The sequence below is a fragment of the Biomphalaria glabrata genome, chromosome 12 (genome assembly GCF_947242115.1).
Source record: "Biomphalaria glabrata chromosome 12, xgBioGlab47.1, whole genome shotgun sequence".
Taxonomy (NCBI): Eukaryota; Metazoa; Mollusca; class Gastropoda; family Planorbidae; genus Biomphalaria; species Biomphalaria glabrata.
Genome location: NC_074722.1, coordinates 36,693,929 through 36,713,220, shown reverse-complemented (window position 1 = coordinate 36,713,220; position 19,292 = coordinate 36,693,929). Strand labels below are relative to the sequence as shown.

General features: G+C 35.5%; 2 protein-coding genes across 7 annotated transcripts in view; both read right to left on the bottom strand.

The window, feature by feature from the left end:
• Nucleotides 1-390: 390 nt before the first annotated feature.
• LOC106074264 (uncharacterized) lies at nucleotides 391-5,915 on the bottom strand. The gene is made up of 5 exons (XM_056007215.1): nucleotides 5,759-5,915; nucleotides 4,297-4,355; nucleotides 3,972-4,116; nucleotides 2,432-2,549; nucleotides 391-960 (listed from the first exon to the last, which is right to left on the bottom strand). The coding sequence occupies exons 2-5, from the start codon at nucleotides 4,318-4,320 to the stop codon at nucleotides 738-740; spliced, it is 510 nt and encodes a 169-aa protein (XP_055863190.1). The 5' UTR covers nucleotides 4,321-4,355; nucleotides 5,759-5,915; the 3' UTR covers nucleotides 391-737.
• Nucleotides 5,916-11,834: 5,919 nt separating this feature from the next.
• Nucleotides 11,835-19,292, bottom strand: part of LOC106061910 (small G protein signaling modulator 1-like) — a 40,838-nt gene continuing 33,380 nt past the window's right edge. For all 6 annotated transcript variants that reach the window (XM_056005789.1, XM_056005793.1, XM_056005791.1 and 3 more), the window contains 2 exons: nucleotides 18,716-18,883; nucleotides 11,835-18,287 (listed from right to left, as the gene is read on the bottom strand). In XM_056005789.1, the coding sequence (XP_055861764.1) occupies nucleotides 18,199-18,287; nucleotides 18,716-18,883 (257 nt within the window). In that variant the 3' untranslated portion in view covers nucleotides 11,835-18,198. The remainder of the gene's footprint in view (nucleotides 18,288-18,715; nucleotides 18,884-19,292) is intronic.

Below are 19,292 nucleotides of genomic sequence, written 5' to 3'. Positions count from 1 at the left end.
ATGTAAGTTGGAGAAAAGTAAAGACGGATGGTCGTTGTGCTGACCACATGAGACCCTCGTTAACAGTGGGTCACAGAAACAGATGACCTTTACATCATCTGCCTTATAAATCGCAAAGTCGTCTGAAAGGGGAACTTTTGTTCATTTTGCTTAAATTTAAATCTGTTTTAATCGTTTGTTTTATGTTCGGAACAAAAGTTAAAAATATGAACTTGTTTTGTTTCATGTCTAACAGCTTTCTTACTTTTAAGTCCTCTGTCCTGAAGGCTTTCTAAATTTTTTCGATTCTACTAATGGCGTTACTTTAATCAAGTGTGAATATTCGTTTGTTATACAGTTGAGTTGAGGAGTCCCAAACAGACGATTATATGTATGAAATGACAATAAATGTATTTTGCCCATAATTATTTTATTTGTAAGAGCAGACGTGACCTACTTAATTTCCAGATCATTAAAAAAAAATCAGACATGATTTCAAATCAAGATTTTGAGGAAGTGGATTGACTTGAGAAAGCTCGGAAGACGAAATCTCAGAAAGCAGGAAAATAAAATTGATAAAAGTTGGCATCAATGTGAAAAAAGTAGTCCTTGTTTTATAAATCTTCATTTCTGTTTATCACTTCTATATTTTCCTATGCGAAAATGGCGCACGAATTTCTAGCTGAAAGGAAAAATTGTAATGAGAAAGATGTTAACAGTCCGCCAATCAGTTTGCATTGATCATTTTTGTCATCAGCTTAACGAGGCACAGGGGTGATGAAGGTCACGGGCCTGTGGGCACACACGCAGGCAATGGGAAGACGCTCCTGAGTGAAGAAATATCTGTACAGCCCGTTTTGACACATACGTTTGACGACTTGAAACACGTAATAGAGCGGCCTACACCTCATGACCCTCCCGAATCTTGGGTTCCCGCAGTTACCGCAGGTACACACTGCGTAGACCATATTAGGTGGGAATCTGGGGACAAAATCACAATTACATTCCATTAAATTCAATTCATTTAACTTTATGAATTAATACGTTCTTAAATTATTGATGAATCATAATAATATACAAGGTTACAAAGACAGTTTGTGTGGAAACGCAAACTCAAAGTCGGCCCCCGAAGTGGTCCACACAGGCAGGTAAATTATGTTCCACCAATATGCATATTAAGTAGATTTTTTTATCTTTAAAAAATAGAAACCAATTTTTTTAAATTTAGTAGCTAGTATGACAGAACTTACATAACTTACCAATACATTTGTAAAAAAAAAAATATTTTGTTGACAAAAAATCTAAATGTGTTAAAAATATGGTAAATAGTCACCTGCCTTACTAAATAGCCTCCAGTGTTTGTTACTATTAATAGTGAATAATTGTAAAAATTGTGTATTTTTATGAAAACATTGCTCTTGCATAGTTGATATCAATAATTAAATTTATCACTTTCAGAAAAGAAAAAGTAGCCGCTGCATCAGAGCTTTGAAAGGTCTAAAATATCATGTTGTCGGGTGTTTAATATCTTTTTTAGTTTAAGAGATCTAAACGGGACGGACGGACGGACAGACATTCCACACAAAATCTAATAGCGTCTTTTCGACTTTCGGGGGCTGCAAAAAAATGGTGTTCAGAACAAAATCTAACTTACTACAGTAAAACTTCTAGGTCTGGCCTTCTGGAGTCGTCTGTCCTACCTAAGATCTCTAACGACAATGACGTCTATCTTGCATCATACACAACCAATAGCAAACCTCTTCCCACCGTCACCATAGAAACCCACACACACACATACATACTCCACAACAAGTGGGTGCCTCTCCGAGACACAATCGTCTGACGTTACGACCTGTGACGTGGCCACGCCCTAATGTTCTAAAATGCCCACATGTTGAGACGTCACAGGTTAGTGTTCAGGCCTTCTGTGATGATTGGTCTCGGCCTCTATGAGTTTTCCATTCTGGTGAATCAGGTCAAGAATTTGTCTTTCGAGACCTTCATAGTCTTTATGAGTGTGGTTTTTACTGCTCTTGCCAATATCTCGAGTTATAGCCCTTTAGCTTTTTATAGATCAAAAAAAATTGAGAAAAGAGCAGACGTGACCTACCTAATTTCAAGATCATAAACAAATCACTATTTCAAATCAAGATGCATATTAAGTGGATTCCATGCCTGTTCCAAACTAATGGACCTCATTCACCAATCGTAAACAAACAACATTTAGTCACGTGACCTTATTGATAAAACAATGGAAAAAAAACTGTCACGTGACAACCAACATGAATTAAACATGAGATCGTAAATTATATAGAAGATATAGAGCGCCACGTGGCTAAATGTTGTTTGTTTACGATTGGTGAATGAGGTCCGTTGATATACAACTACGCTTAATATAAGCTTTTTATTATTTTAAAGTATTTTTAAAATGTTTTTCTTGTCAATAATATACCTTTCATGATCGGTGTGCACAGCCCAGGTCCAAGGACACAATGACAATTCTTCAATGGAGTAGCCAGACGAGTACGATGGGCAATCCGGTACAAAATTATGAGGGATGCTTACGTTACCTGCACGAGAAAAACATAGTATCATTTGTAGTCTACTTACATCACCTTTACCTACCTTTACCTATCCCTTAGTCTGTTGGACCCTTGGGGCACCATACAAGATTCGTCGACCGTCTTTCTCCATTCCTGTCTTTTGCCTTAGTTAGAACCTATCTTAATGGCAGGCTCGTCCATTCCTTTATGTTGTGAGAAGATCTTGTAAAATGGACATAGATTTTTCGCTTGCGTCTCGTGTTCACATCCTGGTGAAGACTGGGATTTATAATTTCTGGCGATTCTGAGACGACCCAGCTCTAATGGGTACATGACATCAGCAGGGGAAAAGTAAAGGCGATTGGTCGTTGTGCTTGCCACATGACACCCTCGTTAACTGTCGGCATTGAAACATATGCCCGCTAAATCATCTGCCCTGCAGATTCAATGTCTGAAAAGGGGGGGGGGTTACTAATTCTAAGCCACAAACACGGAGGGAGAGGGGGAATGGATTACTTATCACTCAGGGGCGTAGCTAGGAATTTTCCATGATTTGGGGTCCAGGGGCGGCTCGGCCTCTTTGGGTGCCCCTGCATTTTGCGTAATATTTAATATTTAATATAAAAGACACTCATTTGGGGGTCTCCCTCAAGTGGGGACCTCCTTCCCCACCCCAGCTACGCCACTGTTTTCACTGTTGTATGTTAATATCTATTTTAGATTTGATATATAGATCTATGTTCAACTAAAATTACGGTTACTTTCTGGATGGAAATCTTTAATGAGAGTAAAGTAATATGTCCTTATTCCATACAAGCAACGACCTATATGAAAAGAAAACATCTTATAATGACAGAGGGCAAGTGCCGGCCTTTAGTGGAGACCCTGGACATCATTTTTGTGGAGGTCCCTACCCTCTTCAAATACAATGAACTTAATAATACTGTTCCCCTTTCAGACCTTGGTGAGATTCGAAGCCAGGACCTTTCGGTTCGGAAGCCAAGCGCTTTAAAACTCAATCTAAAAAAAAAACGCGTGTAATATTGTGAAGAAGGAATTAGATGACATTTCCAGTCATTTCGAGTATTTTTACTATATTTTTGGTTAATTAAAGGCCTATATTTTTAAATGGCAAGCCCCCCTCCCCCAAACCCCGATGCTTTTTGAAGTGCAAGGCCGCGGGTGGCTGCTGCAATCATTTCATCTCCAGATCTGCTAGATCAGGGGTTCTCAGCCTGTGGGTCGCGACCCCTTTGGGGGTCGATTGACGATTTGCCAGGGGTCGCTTAAGATTATCGAAAATATGGATTGTTATTGGCTATTCCTCTATTGCTGTATGTGTGTGTGTGGGGGGGGGGTCGCGGCAGAGTGGGGGATTGTAAAAAGGGGTCGCCGAGCCTAAATGGTTGAGAACCGCTGTGCTAGATTGTAACTAGGTCAACAACTTACTGGTGTGGATGTGGTAATTGACTGGAATCTGTTGCGTAAGGCTGGCCCAAGTGGTCGTTGCATCATCCGCTGTCTCACACACTTCCTCCTCTTCATTCAACTGTGAAAGGCTGACGTCACACACCACCAGAAAGACTATCAACACCTGTGGGGGGTGGGGGGGGGGTGACAATATATCATCAGGTATTTGAAATCTAGGTTTTTGTTATAGAGATCTAGGCTTTTTTTTTAAATTGAAATTTAAAAGAAGAAAAAAAAAAGAGAGAGAACGAGAGATAGAAAAAGAAAAAAACAACATAAAACTAGGTTGACCTAATTTCACTACCTTTGAAATTCTATCCAGCGCCATACTTGATAAGCGAGTGGAAGGCTAAAGACTTGGGACTGAAATTTAAAATTATAGAGAAATGACAATGAACCGCATTAGACTTTTATTAATTAGAGTTTTGTTTGTTCAGATATTTAACTTTTTTGTTCTAAAGTGAAGAGAGTGACACTTTTTTATGATACCACAAGTTCTAGAGTGAGGTGATTGACACTTTTTATGATACCACAAGTTCTATAGTGAGTAGATTGATGACACTTTTTATGATACCACAAGTTCTAGAGTAAGGAGATTGACACTTTTTTTTAAATGATACCACAAGTTCTAGAGTGAGGGAATTGACACTTTTTTATGATACCACAAGTTCTAGAGTGAGGAAATTGATACTTTTTAACGTTACCGCCATTTAAATAACAGTTTTCTATAAGCTACCAAAGTTTTAAAGTATTGACATCAGCAACTCGAGAACAGAGATGGATAGAGTGTCGAAATCGGCCTTGGTATACCATATCATTCGGTCCACAAATGTGTGCAATTGTCTGGACTATCACTCTATGGATTAAGACATATTTAAAAACAATCGGGCTACTAACCAGCGGTAATCTAAAAGATTCTCTAGTGCTACTAGAGCATGGAATGGGTTGCCCGAGCCAGCCATGGAAACCAGTGACTTTTTTAGACATTGGTTAACATGCATGACTAGATACATGACGCGTAGGACGTAATCATCTTCTTTTTGAAGTAACGTCTGTATTATATAAAATAAGAAGATATTCTACCAAGACTTTATTGCTACGCAATTATATAGTGTAGAAGTAGAGCTGAAGTCTTTTTAGTTGGCAACAGTCAATTTCTTTTTAGCGACCTTGACATTGTTTAGATCATCGTGACAAATTTCCAATAATGAAAGAGAGACTTTTTTTTCCAATATTGTTTCTATTCTAGATATATAAAGCTTATCTAATAGCACTAGGAAAGAAGGAGCATTTGTACAAATTTGTCCTAGCATATGGGACGAGGAATGTGCCTTTATCTTTGTGTCTCTGAGTATTTTATTAAATTTTGTTTTTGTATTTGAAGATTATGGTTCAGTGTTTTATGTATAATTGCTACTTTACTTTTGAGTCTTCTCTCCTGAAGGCTTTCTAAATTTAGTGATTTTACTAAAGGTGTTACTCTAGTCAAATGTGAATATTCGTTTGTTATGAATCTCACTACTCTCTTTCTGATTCTAACCTGGCATTAGACCCTTAAAATGCTCAGCAGTTTTACAATGAGTGCATACAAAATGGTATTAAGCCTACAATTCTGATAGAGGATAAACTACCACTCGCGTTTTAACTCTTTCTCTTCGAAATTATTTACCACATTCTGATGGAGTCAACGTTTGTATCGTCGGTAAGGAGAGAAAGAGTTAAGGGATAAATTATAATAACAAGAGAAACCAACTAATTGTTCTCACCTATTTAAAAGGCAACTGCTGGAGTTTCTGTTAACCGTGACGAATGCTACTTATAGGTCCCCAGTCTCTTCTGGTCACTTGGTCACCTGTTCTGAGGTCTAACTTCTTGTGCCCAGAGAAAGATATGATTCGGTGACCACCGCTGGGCCGTTTGGTCAACTCTTGTTGTTTATATAGTCATTGGACATGCTATTAAGAAAGGAGAAACAGTAGAAGTAATAGTAATCCTCCCCCCCCCCCGCACTCCTGAGATCAACTCATCTTTCTACCTCTCTTCTACTTCAAGACCTGATTCCAGATTTTTTATTTTTTTTTGGTTAAAATGCAGGGGAGTCTCAGCTATTATAGTCTAGAAGGGGTGTTATGACGAGAATGTACAGATTTTGTTTAACTATAATAGTAATACAATGTTTTCCAGAGGCGTTTCACTTAACGAACGAATAACAAGACTCGGTTTTGTTGAAACTGCATAATAATGTAGTTATAGAAGTGTATGTAGATAATGAGGTCAACTTGATAATAGAGTTTCTATTCAATGGCGGAAAAAAACTATACATATATAGCTAGCTTTTGGGGCATCCGGTGTGCAGAATAAAATAAGTGTTGATAAGCTAGGTGTTTTTTAATAAAGGTAAATGATAATAATTAAATGTGATGATTTTATAGCACTGCAGAATCCAATTTTCTAAGATCTTCTGCTTGTAGTGCATTTTTAGCTGCCCCCGAAAGGGGAGAGGGACGCTATTAGTTTTGTCTGTCCGTCTGTCCCGTTTAAGTCTCAGAAATTAGAAAAGATAGTGAAAGTTCTGATGCAACGGCTACTTTTTTTCTTTTCTGAAAGCGAAAAAGCTCATTTTTTGAAATCACTTATGCAAGCAGTTTTTTCATAAAATTTCACCACTTTTACAACTATTCAGTATTAATAGTAACATACAGTGGAGTCTCTTTAGTAAGGGAGATAACTATTTACCATATTTTTAATACATTTATGCAAATGGTTTTAGATTTTATGTCAATTTTTTTTACAAATGAATTGTTAAGTTAAATAAGTTCTGTCATACTAACTACTACATTTACACACAAAAAAAAATGTTTCCTTTTTTTTAAACAGAAAAAATGTATTTAGTATGCACATAAGTTGGACATAATTTAAAACAACAATTAATAAGTAGTTTTTCATATTACAGCGTGAACTGCAATGCCGCACACGGCACTCAGAACACTGAACTACGGAAATATTTTTTTCTTGAGGATTTGAATAAGAGATAAACCCTTTACAAAACAATTAGATCAATTAGATATTCATTATAAGACATTAGTTAGGCCAGGTTCACATTCACCTATCCTTTGGTCTGCTGCACCGAGGGGCATCACACAAGATCTGTCAACCTTCTTTCTCCATTCTTCTCTGTCATTTTTCTTTGATAGAATTTCATTCTGATGTTCTTTCTGAAAATATTGAAGCCTGCCTATTTACCTGCCTGGGTGGACCTTTTCTGGGACCGATTTTGAGTTTGAAATTCCACACAAACTGTCTTTGTAATCTTGTTTGTATTTAGTTCGAAACATTATGCATATCAAGTTAGCATCTTGGAGTTTACAATAAAAAAAAAAAAAAGAAAACATTTACGTTTTTCTTTCGAGAGTATTGCATACATTTTGTAGAGATTTTCACGAGAGTAACATACATTGAGGTTAAGCCCCCCCCCCCCCCAAAAAAAAAATATTTTTTTTTGTTTTTTTCTGGTGTATCAGGTATATAAAATCGGACGTATTCATAAGTGAAGTATTTTTATGAAGCATACAATAATTTTTGAGTGCAATTTTCAGCACTGGAGAGTCGAATTTCTCAAGTATAAAGTCATTTTTTTATAGTTTAGTTGGTACCTGCATGTGGTAGTAATACAGAGATTGTGTGGAAGTGATGCAGAGATTGTGTGGAAGTGATACAGAGATTGTGTGAAAGTGATGCAGAGATTGTGTGGAATTGATACAGAGATTGTGTGGAAGTGATGCCGAGATTGTGTGGAAGCGATACAGAGATTGTGTGAAAGTGATACAGAGATTGTGTGAAAGTGATACAGAGATTGTGTGAAAGTGATACAGAGATTGTGTGGAAGTGATACAGAGATTGTGTGGAACTGATGCAGAGGTTGTGTGGAAGTGATACAGAGATTGTGTGGAAGTGAGGCAGAGATTGTGCAAAAGTGATGCAGAGATTGTGTAAAAGTGATACAGAGATTGTGTAAAAGTGATACATAGATTGTGTGGAAGTGATACAGAGATTGTGTTAAAGTGATACAGAGATTGTGTAAAAGTGATACAGAGATTTTAATGGAAGTGATGCAGAGATTGTGCAAAAGTGATACAGAGATTGTGTTAAAGTGATACAGAGATTGTGTTAAAGTGATACAGAGATTGTGTAAAAGTGATACAGAGATTGTGTAAAAGTGATTCAGAGATTGTGTTAAAGTGATACAGTGATTTTTTTAGATTTATAAGATTTTAAATTAATGCAAAATTAAGAACAATTCAATATTTTTACAAATACAGAAAGTTAATTAGCAAAAGTGTTTATTATTTTAAAAAATTATGTGTTTCAAGATTCAAGAAAAATGTCTGTATTTTAATCCAAAATTGTCAAAATTGCCTGACTTTGTCATCGCTTAAATTTCTGAACAGAGCAGATTAATAGATTCAGGTAAACATTTACAAAACGATGTTTAACATAATCTATGGAAGACTGACTAGATCTATGACCAGAATGCCCAAATTTGTGTAAGACCGATCCGTACAAGTTCTCCTTCTTCCTGATTGCTATTAAAACATTGAACGGGTTGCCTGCATCAGACAGGAAAACCAAAGACTAAGCAGTGTTTAAGTCTCTCATTAACACGCACAACTATGGTTACGCATACGACTAATTACTATATAGTTCCTACGTTAGAGATTATTGTGCAACTGTGATTCTTATCTTGTATATTACAGACGTAATTTCAAAACAGAAGATAATTACGTCCTACGCATTTCATGTGTCAATCTAGTCATGCATATTAATCCTTGACTTAAAGTCGGCTAAACCGTTGGTTTTCCTGGCCGATTCATGCCAGCCATTCCATTTTCTGATGACACTAGGGAAGAAGGAGCACTTGTATGAGTTTGTACTAGCATAAGGAGTAAGAAATGTGTCTATATCTTTGTGTCTTTCTGAGTATTTCATTAGTTGTTTTTTTTTTCTATTTGTAAATTATGGTTCAGTGTTTTATATATTATAGCTACTTTACTTTTTATTCTTCTGTCGAGTCACTCGGGGAGGCGCGGTGGCTGAGCGGTAAAGCGCTTGACTTCCGAACCGGGATCCAGGGTTCGAATCCTGGTGAAGACTGGGATTTTTAATTTCTGGATCTTCGGGCGCCTCTGAGTCCACCCAGCTCTAATGGGTACCTGACATAAGTTGGGGAGAAGTAAAGGCGGTTGGTCGTTGTGCTGGCCACATGACACCCTCGTTAACTGCAGGCCACAGAATCAGATGACCTTTACATCATCTGCCCTATAGACCACAAGATATGAAAGGGGGAACTTTTTTTTTTTGTCCAGTCCCTCGGTAAACTGTCCTGATTTAGTGATGCTTGAAAAGGTATTTTGAACACTGGTCCTAGCTCGTGGTTTAGTTGTTGTTTTTCTAGCGATCTAGCTGGAATACCATCAGGTTCATAAAACTTTATTTTGGTTTTATGCGAACTAATATTTTTTGAATTGGTTCTTTTTTTCCTTGTACATGTGATTTCGCCCACAAACAAAATTTCCCCCCTATTTTCAAATAGTATCTCTTCGCTCAGTTTCCTGACAAAAACTCTCGTCGCCAAAGGGTAGTTATAAATGGAATTTGTTTTGTTTCGTTTCTAAAATAAGAGCTGATAACATTTTTTGACATGATCATGAAAAGATCAGCAGACGACTATCTTGAGTTCTGGTGTAAGATGGTAGCTAGAGTCGTGAGGCATATTTGACACCCACTAATGGTGGCAGACGTCATCGCCCCGCCAGACATTAGACGAACCGGAAATCAATTTCGGCTAGATCTTGTTTATTTTGTTTTATTTTCTGAAGTATAAAAAGTATAATTAATTTCTACTCTTAAAAAGAACGCAATGTAGATCTATATAGTGGGAGTTTCTTACAAGTTTTAATCTGGACCTCATTCACCAATCGTAAACGAACAACATTTTGCCACCTGGTTCTCTATCTCTTCTATACAAATTACGCAATCCATAAAGGCTGTCACGTGATACGTAACTTTCATTGTTTTATCTATATTATCACGTGGGCTAAATGTTGTCTGTTTACGATTGGTGAATGAGGTCCGATGTGGGTCAAAGAAGGGTCGATTTTTTGACTGGAGAAGAACAAAAAAGAATTTACGTCGAATTGACCAGTTGGCCTGAAGTGTTCACTCAAACCATTACGAGCTACAAGGCAGTGATACTTGTTATCAGGGCCGGGTTTAAGCATGTGGAGACCCCCTACAATTTTTCTAAAGCTTTAATAAAGATCAACTTATGAGTGAAAATACTTATATCTAAAAGCAGGTTACATTTTAGAAGAAAAAAAATAGAGTATTTTTGTCAATTTAATCTCATTTTCCTTTTTAAAAAAATATTTAATATGCATATTTTAGTTTTTAAAAAGTGTATAGTTTATAGTTTGTGGAGGGTAAGGTCCCTTGGTAGACACACTGTCGTAAATCTAGAGTTGTATTTACTTATTCCAAACATGCTAAGAGCATACACTTTTAAATCACATTTTAAATCACCCGTAAAATGCAAAAGAAAATGTTAGGAAAAATTATTTTTTCAAGTTTCTGACCCATCAAAATTCGAATAAATTTGTATCTCTTTTGCGGGGGCCCCTTTCTTGTGTTGTCCCCGAGGCTGTAGCACCGCATGCACTCCCTTTAATCCGGCCCTGCCACTTATATTTTCTTTCGAGTTGGCAACTGAACTTCTTCGTATTGACCGCTTAGAGACACCAGTTTCCTTCCTCCCTATTATCTGTAAGCAGGGGAACGGGTTGCGTGGATCAGCCAGAGAAACCAATGACGTCTCTGAATTGAAATGCAGGACTAGATGAACACGTGGAGAGGGAAGGGGGTTGCATTCTCTTCACGTCTGCTGAAACCGGTTGATGGCAAGACGTATGTGCGCGGTGGCTGGCTGGTTTAAGCGCCTGGCTTCCGAAACTGGGTTCGGATCTCGGTGAAGACGGATTTTGAATTTTGGGATTCACACAAGTCTAATGGGTACCTGACTTTCGTTGGTCATTTCGTTTTTTGTGCTGGCCACATGACACTCTCCTCGTTAACAGTTGGCCAAGGAAACATGACCATAACATCGTCTGCCCAATAGATCTCAAGGTCGGAAAGGGGAAATTTAGGCCTACTTATTTGATATGTGAATGTGAAGCTCTTCAGTCAAAAGATGTCTTATGGTCCTCGATAGCTGCTTCACTGCTGTTTTTGATTTCCTTAATAATAATAATAATCTTTATTGTCGTAAGGTAATTTGTCTTACAATTTGTGCACTACACCAAATAAAACATTATTGATTATAAAAATTTTTTACACTAGACTGACTCATAATTTGCTTGTGAAAAGTTTTTAACAGTTTGTTTCTATTTAATGATTAAATTGCCAGGGGAACAAAAGAGCTTTTGTGTCTGTTTGTCTTTGCTATCGGTGTCTTGTATCTCTTTTGTGATGGCAAAATCACAAATTCCTGGCCCAAAGGGTGATTTGTTATTTCTAGACTCTTTTTAGCTTTTTTAGGGATGTTTGTCTCAAATGGGGTCTGTTTTTTGCCAATGACTTTACCAGCAGCATTTAGATAATTACTATCATTTTGACACTGCTAAATTTAAACTTTGCTCTAGATCTGTGTTCTTTGTCTTATTAATTACATGTTGGCTTCCAGTTTGATCAAGTTATAATTGCTAAACAGTGCAGATAGTTCTGGAGCCTTCTCTTACCATAATAGAACAACGATTAAATAGTAATAGAATAAAGCATACAATACAAACGTGCTTTCCAACTGCTAGTTTTATTGATAGATCACTGACAACATAGAGAGACGATTGAAAGAGGGAGAGAGAGAGGGGGGGGTGACTTTCAAATACATCAACAAACACAATTCAATCATTTGAAATGAAAAGAGAACTCTGTTACAAGTTGGCTGTCAACACATTATGACAGTGTCCACAAAGCGAAACACGCGTAACAAACACGAGAACAAAAAAGGGAAACAACTACATACGAAATATGACTTTATATACATGGTTTGGTCCCCTGTCAGTTTCATAAATGTTGGATCATGAGTTCACGCGACATGAAACGAAACAATTATTTTTTTATTTTATCATAACAAGATGAAATGTCAGTAATGTGCAAGGGAAGACTACCTCCGTCAGAAACTAACAAAAGATTTCGATCTAAGATTTTCTCAAAGGGACTTAAAATTTAAAAAGAGCGTCAAAAAGCTTTTTTTTTTTTTTGTTTCAAATGTGGAACTATAAAACAACAGCTATGTGTCTTGAAAATATTTCAATCACTGGGTTAAAACAAGTCCACTCACAGACTAACTAAGTTGCTAACTGGATCTAGTTGTAACAAAAAACACACACAAAAAAGTCAATACTTTATCAGAAAATGACCCTGTTTCATCGACCAATCTATAAACAAATAAAATAATTCAGTGCAATACCCGGTACAAACGTTTCTGTTTACAACTGTTGTCATACATTCATTCTTTTGTCATCATTTCATACAGGAAACTGGGTTAGCATTCTGTCTCAAGTTTTTCATTGACTAGAAATCTCAATCCAAGTTCTTTCAACACACACACCTCTTACAGGGCCTACATCTTACAAGGTGTTGTATAGGTCCTAGATCTTATAAGGTCTGGATTTTATAGGTCCTAGATCTTATAAGGTCTGGATTTTATAGGTCCTAGATCTTATAAGGTCTGGATTTTATAGGTCCTAGATCTTATAAGATCTGGATTTTATAGGGCCTACATCTTATAAGGTCTGGATTTTATAGGGCCTACATCTTATAAGGTCAGGATTTTATAGGGCCTACATCTTATAAGGTCTGGATTTTATAGGGCCTACATCTTATACGGTCTTGGGCATACAGGGCTTTATCTAATAAGATCAGCACCACACAACCATTAAGCCATACATTTCTATATAATAATAATAATAAAATTTCTAATATAATCATTTCTTTATGGAATAATTCAGATATATTCTCTATGAAACACTATTATAAATTCTCAACAAAACAATTCTGTAGATCCAATACAATATCACTGATATTTCTCCTATGACACCATTTCCACTTCCAACTAAACCACTGAATGTGGTCAATAACACAATAGAGATTTACTGATACAATCAGATTATTGCATTAAAAAGATTGCACAAGTTGATTTAGAACAAAACTGAAATAGAATACATTTTTTAAAAAAGGTTAGACTAATGAAGAATTGATCAGAAGAAATCAAACCAGTGCTATGGATTTAAAAAGTTTGGGACATAGTTATATAAAAAAAAAATTGCATTTGATCTTTGAAGTCCTGACATAATTTCATTTTAAACTAAACATTTGCCATCTACTATGTCTCTTGGACATACTGAGTTGTCTGGAGGTTGAATGCTAGGAACAAAGAATCACAAGTAGAGAACATGGCATCTAAAACACCTAGCCTAAGTCTAAACACACACACACACACACATATAGTATATTTTACATATGGTACAAAGAAACTAAACAAGTCATTGCTTTAAGACAGTATAGTTACATGGATACATACATTAAGACTGAGACTTTATAGTTACATCAATACATAGACAGACATCACGACAGACATAAATGCCAACACAATAGTACTTAATCTTAATGATACATAATTGGACGAACAATTAATAATTAACCATGAAACCATTAGAGCCCTAACCATAGATACAACTGAAATAATGTTAATTCCTAAAAAAATTCATTGCTTAAAGACAGTAGAGTTAAATGGATACATACATAGAGCTCCTAACTATAGATACAACTGAAATAATGTTAATTACTTGATTCATCATCATCTGTCCCTTGACTTTCATCGTAGGGGTGCTGTGACAGTTCGCGTAACCAAATCCCTCCACTTTTCCCAGTCAGCAGCTGCTCTTAGCAGGATATCAAGAGAGAGGCCGGAGCATTATTTTTTTCTTTGGGCTGCCCTCCACTGCACCTTCACGAATACTTTTGATAGTGAGTCATGTCTTAGATTATATAGGTACTAATGTTTCACAGTGGATGTCATAAACATGGAAAGCTAATGGAGCTACCCAGGTAGAGGCGCAAGAGTGAATACGAAGCTGGTCTTGACTTGAGCTTGTAAAAGAATATTGAAGAGTTTTCCATGTCTCTGAGAGAAATCTTTTGAGAATAGAAGAAATTAGTAGGAGCAGTCAATGGAGTACTCAGTTTGTTTCAATAGTACAAGATTATTACTTGAATCATTGTGCAAGTTTTGTGTTTGACATTGTGTTCAGATTAATGAATGTTTATCTTATTAATTATAGTCTTGAGTTCCAGTTTTTCAAACCTGCATGGCATTCAACTAAGGAACAAAGACGTCAATGTGAAATCAATGGTTGCCAAGCTGAGACAACTCTGTTGTGGCTAACCAGCTCAACACACGCACGTGTTTTGTTGGTTTGTTTTATACGTGTTGGATGTCCCTTCAGAAATGAAGATGATTAAGTCTAGCCCAAACCTCCCTGGAGAACGACAGGGGATGGCAGCAAGGTTCAAACTCAGGACCTTGTTGATGAAACTCCACAGCGCACACCACATGAGCCACCCAACTGAGGCTTAACAGACAAATCCATGTGCCTGGATAGCATCTCTAGTGGTTAAACAGACCGATGCACATGTGAAATATACCCTCTTTGAATACCCCATTATAATCCACCGTAGGCAGTCCCTATTAACACTACAGCCCAACAGCGCTGAACAGCTGGGAAAAACATCATCCTTTTTTTTTTACTTTGGCTCAGACAGCAGAACAGCTAAACAGATTAGCAGCAAACAAACAAAAATCTGGCTAGAAGAAGAAAGTTAGGATAGAATCTCTTCTGGCTGAACAGACCATCACACAGGTTGGACAGAATTTATTTCAAGATAAAACAAACCTACACGTTTTCTACTGTAAGAAAAAATCCAGAGGCTTCACTTGTATGTCCTTTGCATTTGTTACTCGAAATCAGTTTACAAAGGAAGCTCAGACTAGAAGATCACTTGATAAACATGGAAGAGTTCTTCTAGCTTTTCATTCAAGTCTCATTGACGAAAGTTGATACTTTGAGCACTAAGAAAAAATATCACAAGAAATCAAATAAAAATAAACAAGAAAGGTCAATACATATAAACCTAGAAAACCAAGACAAATAACAAAAGACACATAGATCATGCATTATTGAGTTACATCACAGACTTCAATGTTCAACAAGTCAAAGAATTGGAAAAAAAAATTACACATATATATACATATATATATATATATATATATATGTGTGTGTGTATAAATTGTTATCTCTATAAATATTTATTTCTCTTTATACATCTCACCAAGTCTGATGCTGGTTAAAAGACAAAAAAAAAAAGGGAAACAACTTGTATAAAAGTACAAGAAAACAGGATGGAACACAAAAGTAAAAGAGTTATGAAACACAAGTTGTTTTTAAATAAAAAAAAACCTTCATTACATAAAGAAAGTTGAAAGTATATCACATTGGTGGGCTTAGCTATTGGTAGAGCTCTCCTTAATAGAAGGTTTATTCTCAAAAGTGTGCCAATCAGTGTTTCTAACAGCCTACCCTAAACATACAAAAGTATGTAGTTGTCTTACACTATGAGGCCAATGACAACCAGGGTAAACATTAAAGACATTATTGATTTTGGGCTTAAAAGCAAGTCAATAGGAGCTGCCAACTGTACTTTGTCCAAACTGTCTATTAAAGGGAAAGAGGAACTTCAAGAGGCTCTAAATAATCCACAGTATTGAATGGACCTTTCACTTGTGTCATCTCAATAAAATTTCATCAAATGAAATGTACATTTCTAAGTTAAACATAGGTCATGATTTATGTCAATAAAGGTCTGAAAGGGGAACTTAACTTTTTTTTTTCTAAACAGAGATTTAACTAGTAACAAACAACTAATGACTATGTAATTACACATCTTTAAACATCTAATGATTAGTGTGTAATTATAAATCTTTAATGGACATTTTCTAAAGTGACTAGCTTCTGGATTGACATTTCTATAAGGGGAGTTAAACTGAATGTTTCTGGGTTTGTTTTTTTCTCAAAAATATAGATCCAGGAAATAAAGAATGATTTTATAGCAACAACCAACAATATTCAACAATTGTTTCAATATGACATTAGATTAGATCTTGTAAAACAAGTATTTAACATCACAAAAATGGAACTCTTATTATTTAAAAGGTATAAATGTTTTAGTTACAAAAGTGTAGTAAAAAAAAAAACTAAGTATAAAAATATTAAAAACATGAAAATGTTTCAAGCAAATTTTTTGTTCATAAAATGCACAACCGAGGAACAATTTCTGCTTACAAACAAAAAATAATTTACAAGAATAAATTATTTTGATTTTCGGCTTTGCCTGACTGTAATAATTAGAACAAAAATAACATTAACCCCCAAAACATCTCTCAGTCCAACAGTTTCTCTGAAATTTCTTTGTTAGAATGATGAATCAGATTTATATAGAAGCGGTGGGAAGCGTGGTCGAGAGGCCAAGTGCGCTTGAACTTGGCCTGGCTTGGCTACCTAGAAGTGGGGGCTCGAGGTTCGACACCCGACTCGGGCAGAGTTGTGTTTGCTGAGCGCCTAAAGGCAGCACGGAAAACCAACTCCTAGATACCCCCTCCCCCCCACCGGTCCACAAATGAGATTGGACCAAAAAGCGCTCTGAGCATGCCATAAGCATGAAAGTAGCGCTATATAAAAGCTATAATAATAATAATAATATATCTGAGGCTATAGTACACATGTGGCACTATCTGAAGCTAAAGTACAGATGTGCTACTATCTGAAGCTGAGTACATTTTATGTATCTTGTGGTCTTTAAAAACTTCGCATACGTTTGCCAAAATATTTTGTAACAAAAATTTTGTTCCATCTAATTTTAAAAGTTGTTAAAATTAGTTAAGAACATTCCTATTTGTCTATAAATCTAAATGACAAGCGTCTAGACTTCAAATTTGTAAATAAAAATTGCATTGGCAAGTATCAACACACAAGTATTGTGTTACCCTTTTAGAGACAGTTACTTTTGTATTCACATGATAATCAAAATGAATCAATGTTTAAATATCAAATGATAAAAATAATAAGAAAATGAAGAAAAAAACTTGTTCCAAAATGAACATGCAATACTAAATCTTCTAAAACTAATTGTAAACTTAGTTTATATATAATATTTGCATCTCAATTTAAATGTAAGCTTCTTAGTTTTAATATATGTTTCAACACTAAGTTGACTTCTAAAAACAAAAGCATAACACTTTAAATTTTATTGTTGAGATTGAGATTCAAAAGCTGGATGGCATTTTCCAATTTCTAACAGCCATTTTGTTCAAGAAGATTCCTATTAAAAAGTGTGATGTAATGAAACAGCTCAATTAAAAACAAATCAAAGACACATTTTACTATGTCAGCATCAGGTGGTATAAGAAAATTATATATATATATATATATATATAAAGAAAGAATGTATCTAAAAATAGCTCAGTAAAAGTTGTAACTAATGGAATTTATTAAACGAAACTTTCTGGACACACAAAAATAACAGAAAATGCATTACATATCTCTTTTTCACTGAGAAAGTTGAAAACATTTTTGTGAATTTGTTATAAATTTGAGATATTATGTATAAATTCTGTACGTTAGATTTATCTGTTAAGTTTAAATACATTTTGATTGTACACAAAAAAAAATGACAATGTTGACAGAATATGATTAATAATATAAATGCTGTATGAAAATATGCCCCAGGAAATGAAACAGAACAAAAAAAAAACAAAAACAAAAAACTTATGTACATGTTTTTGTTCAAGTTATAAATAGAGCACTAAAACATACATCTCATACGTAACTAACCATATCAATAATTGGGTCATGAATTCAACTTTGCTACATTGCTACTTTAAACATCTCACAAAAAATACCAACTGACTAGACAATTATGTTTGGTGTGAAAACATTGGATCTGTATAGACAGACATGTATGTAAACAGTTAAGTGAAACAACCTTTTTTTTTTTTGGCACTCATCTACTACCTCCCTTGCCAAGAGCTGTCGAAGATTCATTTATTGTCAATTAAAGTCTGTAACCTTGCAACCAGTTCCCTGGCAATTTTGAGCACTTGCTTAGTATTGTGATGCTCTGCCATTTCTAGGGTCAGACAAGAAAGAAAGATGAATTACGCAAAAAAAAAAAAAAAAAAAGTTAGCCACTATTGACACATTGATGTAACCTTCATTAAACTTTGAATAAATCTTCATTCAAAAAAAACTTCCCAGCATCTGACCACAAGTTCCCAGTATCTTGTTACAAGTTCCTAGTACTGACCACAAGTTCCCAGTATATATTGGCCACAAGATCCCAGTATCTAGCCACAATGTTAGAATGTACTTCTCATGAATGTGATTACTTATTGCTTTGTTTATGTTATTGCTCCTTAATTTTTAATTTGTTTTTTGAATAATAGGGTTTTTAGATTGTGCTAAATAAAATTGTCAAGTGTATTAAGAACCGAAATTTTTTTCTTTTGTGGATGGAGAGTAAACACAAACCTATTTATGAAATTTTGAAGTACATACCATTGAAGAATTTGATGATGTCAGTAAAGTCCATGTTATTGTCAAGTATGATTTCCCTGTAGACCTGGACAAGTGCCAGCGCTATGAACAATACAAAATGGCTGGAGGTCATGTGCTTCGCAGCCCAGATAGTTTCCCAGACAGCAAACACATCATCGTAGATCAATTCTGGTATAGGGAAACAATACCCAGTGGAAAAATTGAGTAATTTCACAAATGGTTGGAATCTTAACAAAAGTTTATAAAAATTATTACTAATTTATTTCGAAATACATAGAGCAAAGACTAAAATTTTGATTCCTATTTTATTCAAATATAAAAGTTTCTTAATAACGTAATAGCTAAACTGATACTTTTACCTTTCTTTTACTTCTATTGTATTAAGAGAGAATGGTATCACGCTACATTGAAAGTAACATGATATCACACTACATTGAAAGTAACATGGTATCACACTACATTGAAAGTAACATGGTATCACACTACATTCAAAGTAACATGGTATCACACTACACTCAAAGTAACATGGTATCACACTACATTCAAAGTAACATGATATCACACTACAATGAAAGTA